The 14,065-nt window shown below is 37.5% G+C and overlaps 1 protein-coding gene across 1 annotated transcript in view; it reads left to right on the top strand.

Annotated features, from left to right (window-relative positions):
• The window catches only part of LOC131159864 (mRNA-decapping enzyme-like protein), a 70,785-nt gene that overhangs the window by 42,029 nt on the left and 14,691 nt on the right, over positions 1-14,065 (top strand). Inside the window, exons 6-7 of the mRNA XM_058115063.1 lie at positions 10,733-10,856; positions 11,841-12,329. Coding sequence (XP_057971046.1) covers positions 10,733-10,856; positions 11,841-12,329 — 613 coding nt within the window. The remainder of the gene's footprint in view (positions 1-10,732; positions 10,857-11,840; positions 12,330-14,065) is intronic.

The following is a 14,065-nucleotide window of genomic DNA, read 5'->3' as shown; positions in this document are numbered from 1 at the left end:
GGGGGTGCAAGGGCCATTTCACCTTCGTTCATGCAAGCTCTGGTGAAGCATCTCCGGTGAACATCTCCTCGATTAAGCAACCACTCCTCAACAAAGAAATCACGACTCGACAAAGCTCTTCTTCGGAAAAACTGCTCTTCCAATGCCAATGTCTCTCTTTGACGGCCAGTCTTCTATAATTATATCAATAAAGCTATTAATTTTGATGTGTCCTTTGTGTGCTTTGAGTTAAATGAAGTTGATGACCATGTGTTCCTCCACATTCAGGTGGCTAAGCGATTGTAGATATTTTGTTTTTAGTTTCTGGTGAGGTTGTGGTGCTAGAGTTGATTCTTTCTTAATGATGCGTTATATTAGCTTTAGGAAAAGCAAAAGAAGGTTGGCTTTATGGAGATGTGCTGTCTTTGCTCTATTTTGGATTCTGGACCGAAAAGAATGCTAGTATTTTAATGGCAAAGCTACTTCCTTTAGCCTTATTTGGGATAGAGTTGTTTTTATTCATTTTGGGATCACTTTGATTTTTTCCAGGGAATGTTGTTGTCAGATCTTTAGAGGGACTGAATGGGAGCATTAATATAATCTTTGTTCTTTTGTTTTTGTTATTTTTTTTCCTGCTCTATTGCTTCTAAAATTTTCTATTCAACCTTCTTACTTCGCCCTTGAGCCAAATTGTGCCATATTATATAACACCATTAAATCCAACGACCTTGGTATTGGACATAGCCAGCTGAAGGTTGTCATTTGGTAAATAGTATGTGATTGTTTCTCTCTCAAGGAATGAGACCTTGCTTTTGATTCATTGTATGAAGAACCTACTGTGTTGTGAGGAGAAACAAACATGCCCCGCCAACTGTTATTTTTTAGAAGAAGAAGGAAACCTAGAAGCGAGTAACTAGTCCTTCTCCCTTCACCCACTGATTAGAGCCCCCAAACTTAATGGACATTGGTTATTTGCACCCTATATTTTTGGGCACCTTACTATTGGAACTTGAGACTAAGTGAGGGACAATTTGATCAAAAGAAGTCTCTTGGATTACTCTAACTTTGGATTTCTCTATTTAAATGATGCAAAAACTAATTTGAACACTGGGCCGAAACCAAAAATGATTATAAATTGGAGTACTGGACCCATCCTAAAACAAACAGGCCCTCAAACTCAACAATATTGTTCTCCTTCCCCTTCTTTAATGTAGTATCACGAGCCCAGCTTGTTTAGGGCATTATATTTGCTTGTGACTGCTGCACACCCTAGTTTCATGAGCCAAGCTTGTTCAAGACATTATGCTTGTATGTGACCGCTTGCCTTGTGTGAATGGGATGGGTTAGTATGCTATGAGTAGGTGTAAGACTTAGTGTAAAAAGGGAGTATGAGTCCTCGGACAATTTGATGTTTCCTAGTGCTAGAGCTAAAATAGCATATAAATATTTTTAGGGGAGGGTGAGCGTTCATTAGTCTTGTAAAACTCAATAGCTTTTGTAAACATGTTTAGCCTACTTGCCTCTCTCGCTAAACACACGTTGCTTACAGAAGTGTTTGTTAATGAATTACATTGCTTCAATGTTTTCCGCTTGCTTGCCATTTGTTTACTTGAATTGTTCACTACTTTTGCTTACTTTACATTCAACTTTTGTGAATATGTTCTTGTGGTAAATCACAGTAATCTTTGGCCGACTAGTTAAACAAGAGTGTTTTAGTTAGTGCCGCACGACCCTTCACAAGGTGTGAAATATTCTATCCATGGTAGTTGGTATTAGAGATTGTGAGAAACTGAACAAATTGAAGCGTTAGAGGTGTAGACTGATACAACTAACACTGTTGCCATGGAGATGGTCAAGGTTGATGAACGTGTTGATGCTTTGTAAAGATCACAAAAACATCAATAGAGTTCTATGGTGGAGATGTTAGAGGACCTCCACCATATGTTAGAAACTTTGTTGGCTCAAATGACGAATTTGACTACAAAGATGAACTTGATGATTCTTGCTATGAGAAACTCCAGAGCTATGAAGTATAGAGGAATCAGGGTGCCAGAACCCAAAATGTTTGGGGGTGCCCTGGTGCTAAGTTGGAGAACTTTTAATTAGATATGGAGAGGATTGAATCTAAATAGGTAAAAGTACGGAGTATATAGGAATCAAAGTGCGAGAACCCAAAATGTTTGGGGATGCCTTGGTGCTAAGTTGGATAGCTTTTTATTTGATATGGAGAGGATTGAATCTAAACAGGTAAAAGTAACTATTGTAACAATGCACTTGGTTGATTACGCTAGGTTGTGGTGGCGTACCAACGTACGGCGAAATTGAGAATGGATGCTATGTAGTTGATTGTTGGGTAAAGTTGAAGGGAGAGCTCAAGGCCCAAATCTTTCTTGAGAATGTTGAGTACAATGCTCGACATAAATTGAGAGACCTTAAGCACAATGGGTCAATTAGGTAGTATGTGAAACAAGTTTTTGCTTTGATGTTGGATATTTAGGATATATCAAAGAAAGACAAGATATTCTATTTTCATAAGGGGTTTAAACTGCGGGCAAGGATAGAATTTCATCGACAAAGAGTTCAAGACTTGCTTTTCGCACAAGTTGCCCCAGAACGCTTGATTGACTACGCTGAAGAGAATTTTACAACGTCCAACGAGAGTGGCATGGGTGGAAACAACGGAAATTCTTTCAAGAAGAGCAAACCCAAAAGTGGTGGAGCTGATGCCAAGGTATCAACTTCCAAAGAAGCTTTGTCGTCTCGATCGTTCAAAGCACTTAACGGTAAGGCTAAGATGACATACTTCTTATGTTGAGGCCCTTATAGAGTTGCAGATTGCCTTTCTAAGTCATCACTTAATGCTTAACAAGCTTCCTTGTTGAGGGGGCACTACAAGATGATGAGAAAGAGGAGGAAACCCTGAGGATGGGTGTAACGTTGTTGTTCAATGCATTGAAGAGGCAGACAAAAGAGACGAGTTACTAGGCTAAAGGGTTCATGTTTGTAATGAACGAATCAACAGCACAAGCACCTGTGTTATGGTTGATACTGGGGCTACCCATAATTTTGGTTCACAGGCTGAAGCGCAGAGACTCAACTTGACCTTACGGAAGGATTCGGGAAGCATGAAAGAGGTTAACTCTGTAGCTTAGCCTATGTTGGGAGTAGTCAAGCAAGTGACTGTAAAGTTTGGATAGTGGGCGAGATATACGAATTTCGTAGTTGTGCCGTTGAATGATTTTCAAGTGATTCTTGGAATGGAGTTCTTGAGGGAGAGTAAGGTGGTGTAGATGCTATTTGCTAGTTCCCTTTGTTTGATGCGAGACCACCCTTGCATGGTGTTAGCCATTATGAAGAAAGAAGATGACGAGAAGTTCCTTTGTGCCTTGCAGTTTAAGAAAGGATAGAGAATGGGTGAATAGACATATCTTGTTACGTTGATGGTAGATGAAGATGTAGGTCAAAAGCGGGTGCCTATTACCATCTATGTTGTTTTGGATGAGTATAAAATAGTGATGCCATACAAGCTATACCTTTAACTTGCCTCCATGGTGAGTTATTGAGCATGAAATCAAGTTGTTATCAATAGTGAAGCCGCTTGTAATGGGCTGTTTCAGATGGCATCTCTAGAGTTAGCAGAGTTAAGGAAATAAATTGATGAGATATTGGAAGCAGGCTATATATGTCCTTCCATGGCACTAGTTGGAGCATTGATATTGTTTAAGAGGAAACATGATGAGAGCATGCAGATGTGCGTGGACCACCGCATGCTCAACAAGGTGACTATATGCAATAAACACCCTATTTCAATGATTTGTTTGATCGATTAAGTCATACAAAGTCCATCACCAAACTTTATTTAAGGTCAGACTATTATTAGGTAGGATAGTAGAAGGGGATGTACCGAAGATAACTTGTGTGACACTGTATGGGGTATATGAGTTCTTGGTGATGCCATTCGAGTTGAAGGTGTTCAATAGGCTGAAGGAGAATAACCTTTATGTGAAGAAAGCGAAGTTCTCTTTCGCTCAGCAAAACATCAAATTCCTTGGTCATGTTATTGTTATTGAATAGGGTCATATTTGGATGGTTATGAAGAAGGTAAGAGCTATTTAGGATTGAAAATCCCAACGTCAATGAAGAAGTTTTGTTCCTTTCTTGGACTTGCCAATTACCGTCAGAAGTTTGTCAAGGGGTATTCAAGGAGAACTTCTCCTTTGATAGAATTGCTAAAGAAGGGTTATGGGTGGGAATTGGATAGAGAAATGCTAGGGAGTTTTGGACAACTTAAAGGAAGCCATGATATGAGATCTGATACTTGCTTTTTTGGTCATCATAAAACCCTTCGAGGTATAGACAAATGCATCAGACTATGCCCTTGGGGTAGTTTTGTTAGAGGAGGGAAATCTTGTTGCATATGAGATCCTTAAGCTTAGTGAAGCCAAAGGGAGGTACATAACTCAAGAGAAAGAGATACTAGCGGGGATACATTGTCTTCACATGTGGCGGCATTACCTACTTGGGTCGAAGTTTGTGGTGAAAGTAGTTAACTCGGTTGTTAGCCACTTCTTTACTCTGTAAAATTTATCGCTTAAGCAGATCCATTGGCAAGAATTCTTGGTGGAGTTTGATATCTTATTTGAGCACAAGGCACGGCTAATGAACCAAGTCACAGATGTAGAGAGCAAGAAGACCGAGCTTATGAGCTTACAAACACATTTGGCATTAAGTAAGGTTACCACGACAATGCAGGAGCACATTAAGGAGAACCTTGTCAAAGATCTAGTTGCCCAAAACCTTATAAAGTTGATGAAAGAGAACAAGGAACGCCAATTCTGGTTGGAAGATGAACTTCTAATAGTGTATGGTAATCGACTTTGTGTGCCTTGAGTTGGAGATCCGAGGAAGACACCACTGAGAGTGTGCCATGACACCATGTGGGCAAGTAATCTAGAATGGTATCGCACTTTGGCATTGTTGAAGTAGAGGTATTATTGGTCACATATGCGTGATGATGTGGTTGAGTATATTTGTACTTGTCTCACTTACAAGCAAGACAAGGTGGAGCACAAGAAGACTACCAGGTTGTTGGAGCCCCTTGAAGTACCAACGAGGCTGTGGGAGAGCGTATCACTAGACTTCATCACCAACCTTCCAATAGTGGGAGATGTAGGGTCTATACTAGTGGTTATAGAAAGGTTTTCGAAGTATGATACCTTCATATCCACACCAAAACATTGTTTGGCAAAGGAGACGACACAATTGTTTTTCAAACATATTGTGAAAAGTTGGGGTGTTCCCTAAGGCATCATCGGTGACCGAGACTCAATATTCACAACAACTCCTAGATAGAACTTTTCAGAATCCTCGGTTTACAGATTGACAACTCTTCGAGTTACCTCCTACAAATAGATGGATAGATGAAGAGATGCAACAGGCTGCTAGGAGAGTACTTACACCATTTCATCATTGTCAATAAGAAGAATTGGGTGCAACTACTTGATATGGCTTAGTTCTGTTTCAACGTCCAAAAGATCTCAACAATCAACAAGAACTCTTTTGAGCTTGTTACAAGCCAGCAGCTGTTGTTACCTCACACAATGAATAAGTCGTATAGAGGAAAGAGTTGAGCATGCATCTTTACAGAGAATGGAGACAGAGTGCAGAGATTGCCCGAACCTACCTAGAGAAAGCTTCCAAGTGAATGAAGTGGGCAGATAAAGGGAGAAGACTGTTGCACTTCAATTTGGGTGACTTGGTGGTTATTAAGCTCCATTTTGAACAGATTAAGTCACTATGGGATCAAGATAGGAGACTACTTCACAAATATGAATGACAAGTCTTTATCTTATTTAAAGTAGGGAAGGCCTCTTGCAAGGTTGATCCTCCAACTTGGATGAAAGTGTATCTTATATTTCATATCAGCTGCCTCAAGCCATTCAATGCCGACACTCAAGATCCAAGCAGAAGTTAGTTAGTCAGTCAGAGCACTAATGAAGTTTGAAGATTGCGAACCCTGATGGAAGAGAAGTTGAAGTCATCCTTGTAGATTGAGAGTTCACATCATCAAGGAAGAAGCAACATAGGTTACATAGGTTCTTAGTGAAGTGGAAAGGGAAGAAATCAACTGGATTTCACTAGAAGACATGCAATCATTCATGGACCAAGTTGAAGAGTACATAGCGTCAGAGTCTACAAGGACGTTGACCACATAAATGGGGGAGAATGTCATGGGCCAAGCCTGTTCAAGGCATTATGCTTGCTTGTGACTGCTTGCCTTGTGTGCATGGGATGGGTTACTATCTTGTAAATACTAGCATAGGTTTTATGCTTTGAGTAGGTGTAAGACTTAGTGTAAAAGGGGAGTATGAGTCCTCGACCAATTTGATTTTTCCTAGTGCCAGAGGTAAAATGGCATATAAAGCTCTTTAGGGGAAGGTGAGTGTTCATTAGTCTTGTAAAACTCACTAGCTTCTATAAACATGTGCAGCCCACTTGCCTCCTTTGCTAAACACACGTTAATTCAAGGTTTTTGTAAATGAATTATGTTAATTCAATGTTTCTTATTGCTTCTGCTTACTTTACACTCAATTGCTGTGAATGTGCTCTTGTGGTAAACAACATTAATCTTTGGCTGACTAGTTAAACAAGAGTGTTTTAGTTAGTGCTGCATGGCCCTTCACAAGTTGTGAAATATTCAGCCCGTGACACCTAGCCTCCACATTGCTGACAAAGAAGGGCTCCTTGTAGTTTCAATTTGTCCACCAATCAAAGTCCAATTTTGCCCTTGATGTAGCTTTAAACCTTTGTATCCCTCAAAGCACATACATCAACTCCTCAAACAGCTGTTGGTTCTGCCAATTTTTAGAAACCCAACAACAGATTTAGCACATCTGTAAATTTGCACGACTCATCACCATTCCTCCAGCACTATGTGGCTCTTCAGATCCCCAAGATTTATGGTTCCACTTTACCTAAGCCTAAAATCTAAAAAATACCCTCAATTGTTGCTATGTCTTTTCACCAATTTAGACGAATCTCCTAAATACCTTACTTTTTGTTACTTATAGAACTTCTCCAATCTTGGATACAGGAAGACAAAGCAAATTGTGCCACAAATGCTGAAATTGAAATCTAATTATTTGAAACCCTACCCCTTTGTGACGTGAGCGAATCCCCCTTTTCCAACTTTCTTGTATTGTAAATTGAAGGATTTCCCTTTGATTTGAACTTACACAAGGGACTAGCTCCCCCCTTTTCTGTCAAAACAATATAGACTAGTGCTATCACTAATAATGAGAGAGCGGGAGACCATGGACGTGAGCCCCCTTAGAAGAATCATATGAATGATGTGGAGATTGGTAGTGTAGAAATTCAATCTCTAGTATATGTTGCATAAATGCTGAAATTAATGCAAATGATCCTAATATTTCTTTACTATGCATGTGACGTAACTCCAACATAGACATAGCTATAACCAATTTTCAGTCATCAACATATTATCCCCAGAATCCTATTATCATCTTGATGATTAGTATGCCTCTCTTGAATGATATTGATATTTGTGAGCATTACATAATTGGGGATGCATGAGGGTGGGCCTTGGATCAATATGAATGGTAAGGCTGCCCCTTTATGACTGGTTGGTCATGGGCTTGAGTCGAAGGAAATAGACTCTTTGCATGAAATCAAGGGTAAGGCTATGTACATTGTGACGACCCCCGCCCCACCCCCAAAGCGTGGAGCCTAGTGGCCCCGGTAATGCCCTTTTTTTGACATATTGAGAAAATAACAAATATTTTAAATGATAGGATTCTTTTGAATTGGTGCCAAATACCCGCAAAGCAATTATGAATGGGTTTTGTCTAGTGGTAGCGTTTGGTTTCAAGATGAACAATTGTGTGTGCACACGCGCATATGTGTGTGTGCTTTCCAAAAAATGGGGAGTAAGAAAATGTTCAAACTCAGGTTTTGGGCATGCCCCATCAATGTGATTGGTAAGTGGTAATCCCTTATGTCATCACCTCACAATTGCATCGTAATGGAAATGGTCTAATTGTTATAATAGGCTTAATCACGGGTCACACCTCTTACAAAGAGGGACCTGGTTGTATTTGCTATGGAGAGTCTGTGAAACAAAGGAATAGAAACAAAGAGTAGGATAAGCCAGTTTAAGAAGATTGGACTCAGTAATGGGGCTATTAGTAAAGGTAAGGTGGTAAAGAAATGAGGGGACCTGTTAGATTCAGAAAGTGATGATATTAGTGTGTTTGATTATCGTGGGGGTTGTTGTTGAATGAGATTTGAGAATAATATGGGAGTATTTATGATTCTTGTGATGAACTAGGGGATTTATCTTATGTTCATCCACCCCCATTGGGTTGGAGGGAGTTTCTATTTTTGATAATGATGGGTTGGTTAATAATTTACAGTGTAAGGATGGAATCTTGCCTACACCCGTGGAGGAGATTCTTAAGTAAGAGATAGATCTTTTGCATAAAATGAGTTTAAAGATGAGTGCTATTGGAGGAAATAAACTGTGTATGGGTGGCAAAAGTCAAAAGGTGAAGGGTCAAAAGGAATTAGCGAATTTGAAAGGCTTTGAAATATAGATGTAAAGGGTTTGAAGAGGGGTTTCCTTGGTTAATATTGTTTAGTTTTATTTTGTGATCTTTTGTTTTTTGTTTTCTTTTTTATTTTTTTCTTTGGTGTGTTTTTTGTTTTTAAATTGGTGGATTTCTTGTCCTTGTAAGTTGGACCTTCTTTTCTCTTTATCTATCTATCTTCCTTTTTATTTTTCTAAATCAAAAAAAGGTGTCAATTGAAGATATGTGGACATGGAGGAACATAAACTAGATGGTTTAAAAAAAGCTAAGCAATTGTTTAGTGGTGTTAAAAGTTTTCATTTCCTTTTTAAATTTTTCAAAGTGTTATTAAAAAACTAGTTTATTTTTCAATTTTGCAACTTTTGTATAAAAAATGGAAAGCACCACTCACTCGTGGAAAATAGTTTTATTTTTCATTTCCTATTTTTTCAAATAATTACAAAAATACCACCACAAACTTCTAGAAAATAGTTCTGTTTTTCATTCCCAATTTTTCAGATAATTACAAATGTCAAGGCTTCTTATACATTGTTGGCCTGTAAGTCTGTAACATAACAGCTTAGGATTTCTAGGTAAAGTGGTAATATAAGATGGTGTTAGAGCTGGTTACCAAGAGGATTTGGGTTCTAGTCTTGCTGCCCGTGTTTAATGTAAGTTTGTTAAAAAAAAATTATCTCATTCCCAATATCAGTGTTATTCATTGTGTATTATCTCTCCAGGAGCAATCGGGCTGCACACATGGGGAATTGTTAAGGCTTGATGTACATTGTTGGCCCACAACCTAATAGCTTAAGCTGTTATGTAAAGTAGTAATCTAACAAAAAAAATGCCACCCTGTTTTCAATTTTCTAAATTTGTGTAGGACAGTTGGAAAATATCTTTTTATTATTTCTAGATTTCTGAATTCTAATATGGATAGCTGGAAAACAAGTTGTCATTTTGGTAATTATTTAGAAATCTAGGAAAGAAAAATACAAATTGTTTTCCTCAACCAAACAAACCCTTTATTTGCTGCCCCTTTTAATACAGACATTGGAAAACTGACGAATAAGCAGACATTTTTATAATTGCTTAGGAAACTAAAAATGGAAAATCTGTATCCATGAAATGGGCCTTAAATTTCCTTGCAAAGTTACTGTGCAATTGAGTCTCTCATAAAACCACAGCAGGTTAAGTCTTAAAGATGTGATGATGATTTCAGATATATTAGTCAAAAAGTCAAAAGAATTTGGCGACTGGATATTTCTGGACAATAAATGAAGTGAACTGTAAATTGGAACTTTTGTTTACTGTCTGCTTAAAATTCTTTAATTTGCTGTATCTGAAATTAGTAGATAACTTTATTTCATGTTTTAAACTTTTAATCTGTGAACAGAGTCAGCAAAGCCATATCATAGGTCCAAGTTTAGGTGAGGTCCTTACTGCCAATGGGTGATGCTGTCAAGCTTTTAATTGATCATGGCAGCAAATACAATAAAAAAGGGCAGATTCCAAGGTGATTGCCTCAGCAATTTTGAGGAGATCTATTTGTTGAGGTTGGAAACAAACTTGTAATTTGCAAATTATACATGGTACAGCCCCTAATTGAACCCTAATTTGGTACTTACAATTAGAAGTGAAGAAGTAAAGTTTCTATATTTTTCAGTGGTAGCATAACTCTTTTATGTATACATTGATGATGCATAATAAATTTATAAATGGCTTTGTAGAATAGTAATAACGTACAGCCTTATCAACTTGTTTGATTAAATTAAAATAGCGTGTGAATGCAAAAGTAGAATTTTGGTGTTTGGCTTGAAACCTTAGGAGACAAGTTATTTGAACCAACACTTTTCCCTCAGTTCCAAGGAAGTCTTTGGTCTTCCTGGAGAAAAAAAGAAAGAAAAGAGATGGTTCTTTGGCTGACCAGAATGTTTATGAAATACTTCCCATTCTTATCTTCTTAAATGAGACACTAAATGATATACAGTACTTTGTTCTTCATCTTCATCATTTAATGAATGAGATTTTAATTACAGTGTGGTACCAGATGGCTTTATAATTTGGTGGCCATGTCCTTAAATTAATTATGTTGGTTGAACAAACTGTGTGTTATTCTTTATTTCTATTTTAAATTTTTTTTCCTTCTGTCTTGGTTTATGTTGTAGTGACTTTGAAGAACTTGAAAGAGTCCCAACTACAGCAGTGATAGAAGGCCCGTTAGAGCCATCATCTTCAGCGTCCACTGCAACTGATGGCCCTGAAGATTCATCCTTTGTAAACTTCTTCAGTGTATGTGCTCTATTTAAACTCAAATGATATTGAACAAATCTGTGATGTGTAGGATTTTGTGATATTTGTTCTTTGGTAAATATGTTTTGAGAGGTTAGGCCATGGTTGTCGTGACAGTTTCTCTCAGTTTAGGAGCATTTTATATGGTTCTTCCATTGCCAAGTTGTAAATTTTCTTTGAATTCCCCATCCCAGGTTTGAGTTCACTCCTAATGTTTTTCCTGCATGTGCTGCATTGAAAAGTTATCTGGCATCTAATGTGCATTTGTGTGCATATGAATATGTAATTTTTTACCCAAAAAATATGTCTTTATATATTTATGCTTGTGTGCATAAGTGAAGCTTTTGGTGGAAGCAGACGAAAATTTCTTGATATTCTTAAAAAATAACCAGCAAAAGAGAGATAAATAAAGGCATAAAAATATTGGATATTTAAATTATATAATAAAAAGTATAAAAAATATATAAATTTATGGAAGTTATTTTTTCATAGAATGAGATCTGGAGTTAGAATAAAAATGTTTGAGATTACATTGATGACATGGGTTTAGTGAGGAATGTGGGTTGTTTGTTCTAGATGTTTTAGACATGCATGCATATTTTAGTATTCTTGGATGAGGTAGCATCTATATCTGCTCGCTTTTGCTCTTTATAGAGTTTGAGTGTGCTTGAACCTTGGGAGCCACTATCTGGTAAACATGCAAGTTATTAGGTGACAAACTTTTGGTAGAAACACGTGGTGTAGAGCTTCTTCAGGATGTTTTTATATCATTGATGCAATTTTTCTTACAATATACATATTGAATGTGAAAAAAAAAAAAAAAAAAAAAAAGAATCTGGGCATTATATGCGCCAACTGGTGCACAGGTGATGATGCTTTTTTTTTTTTTTCTATGCTTGCGGACTTTTGTCACATAACTTTATTTTGCATAAAATTTTATCTGGATTGAGAATTTAAAAAAAATATATATATCTATTATTGCAGTCAGCTATGAATATTGGAAACAAAGCTTCAAATGTGGCAAGTTCCGTACAACCGTATCAGTCTCCTGCTCCTGTCCCTTTACCTTTGCGTACACCCAGCGTAGTTTCTTCTTCTGCAGTATCACCACAAGTGTTATCACTTCCTCTGTCATCTTCAGCTACGCCTTCATTGCCCCTTCATGAAACTCTTGACCCAAATAGTGCTAGTAGTCATCTAACTAATCTTGTGAAGCCCTCTTCATTTTTTGTTCCCCCATCTTCCTCATCTACTGTGATGGTACCACAATCATCACCTATTTCGTCATCTGTGCCAACTGCTGTTCATCATCCTCCACTCAATATGCAACGTCCATATGGTACTCCAATGCTTCAACCTTTTCCTCCTCCCACTCCACCACCTTCTCTTACCCCTAGTTCCACTCCTAGTCCACATTATGGACCACTTATTAACAGAGACAATGTTCGTGATGCACTTCTGATGCTTGTTCAGGTATTTCTTCTCTTTTTTATTTCCTTTCCTGTCTCTGCTTTTATGATTTGATTTTTTAACATCTAGTTATTGATTTAGCTTCTAGAACAGTCTGCTGTGAAACATTTTGAGAGAAGAAAGAACAGAAATCTGAAACACTAAGAGCCAAGACTAGTGCATGCCTCTTAAAGTATCATGTTAATTATTGCTTAAGGAAGCAGACTTCATTTTTTTTGAATGGAAGTATTGGAAGGCAGAATAATAGGTTATTGAGCTGCACAATAATTTGCATGCGGACTATTGTCTTTGTGAAGATTAGTTACATTGTTGCAGGACTTGAGTGTACATATAACATGTTACTGTTGAAGCATTGGGTAAATCGTAAATTGGAAGATCTAAATATCTAATCTCAATGTTAGGTCTCCCCCTGTATTCATAATATATGCCGAGTACATATCAATGACTATATTACCCTTACTAAGTCACGCACGCTTACTAACACAATAGTAATACACAACATTAATAATAAATATATAAAGCAACCAATAACCCTCCCTCTCAAGCTGGAGCATATGTATCGTATGCTCCTAGCTTGTAGCAGATACCTAAGGCTTTTGTGAATAAATTGGAATTTGGGCTTTACATGATTACATGAGTGGTTGTAATGAGCTTCTACACAAGTTTCTTTGTAAAACTATGGAAGGCCAAAATCTCCCCCGAAATTGACGTTTTTGTCTTGTTGCCTGTGCTTAATAGAGTCAAGACCAATAATTTGCTGCAGAGTAGGAGACTGTTAAAGGCATTTTCTCTAGATTTTTGCGTTCTTTGCATAACAGTTTAGGAACAGCATCCCTTTTATTTCTGTACTGTGATTTTGCCTTGAAAAGCATGGAATAATTTATTTGGTTTAGCAAGGGAAAGTTGGTGTTGCAGTGTGCCAGAGGGCCATCGTTTGCCAAGGTGAATCTTTGAACTACCTCGATTTGAATGGCAAACTTGAGATGAAAAATGTGCATGGGGATGAGATATGGGTCAAACATATGCCAATGGAGTCGCCACTAACCTATCTTATTCTAGGTGCGGTTAGATCACCTAATTCATTTGTACTTATTAATCGTTCTTCTTGCTATAATACCTTGGTCAAGGAATCGATAGTCAAGGTTTGGAATGCTAGAGCTAGGTTTAGAAATACGGTTATGTAAGGGGAAGGTATTAGCACCCCTATACACCTATTCCATGTCTTGTACCATGATAATTTTGAGATTTTCAAACACTAATCATGTATGGCCTTTGATTTTTCATTTTGATTTAGGTTACATTTGATTAAATATTGGTCCGCCTGATGAGCATATGGTATCTTGGTCAAGTACATAGGGTTTCTCTCACCTCAAGAATCTTGAAATGACATTATCACGCCACTTTTGGATTCTGTCGCCGAATTGATTAAATTAGGGGTTTTCAAGATGAAATAGGATGCAATACATGTGAATACGTTTGATAATTAAGAGAGTTGCATCAAATAATGCAAGAATTGTAGCCATCATACCAAAATAAGAAACACAATTATTCAACCAAGACATGCAATATAGTTAGAGCTCTCAAAATGAGATTGTGATTGAAGGAAGTTGCAATAATCCATTAAAGCAAGAAAACCAAGATCATGTGAGATCTTACCCTAAGCTAAAGAAGCGATCATACGAACACTATCTCTACCTTACTATTCCAAAAGATTCAACTCCTATAAGAATAAGATACAA

Source organism: Malania oleifera, chromosome 1, assembly GCF_029873635.1.
Source record: "Malania oleifera isolate guangnan ecotype guangnan chromosome 1, ASM2987363v1, whole genome shotgun sequence".
Lineage (NCBI taxonomy): Eukaryota > Viridiplantae > Streptophyta > Magnoliopsida > Santalales > Ximeniaceae > Malania > Malania oleifera.
The sequence above is the reverse complement of the archived record's forward strand: the minus strand, read 5'-3'. Positions and strand labels throughout refer to the sequence as shown.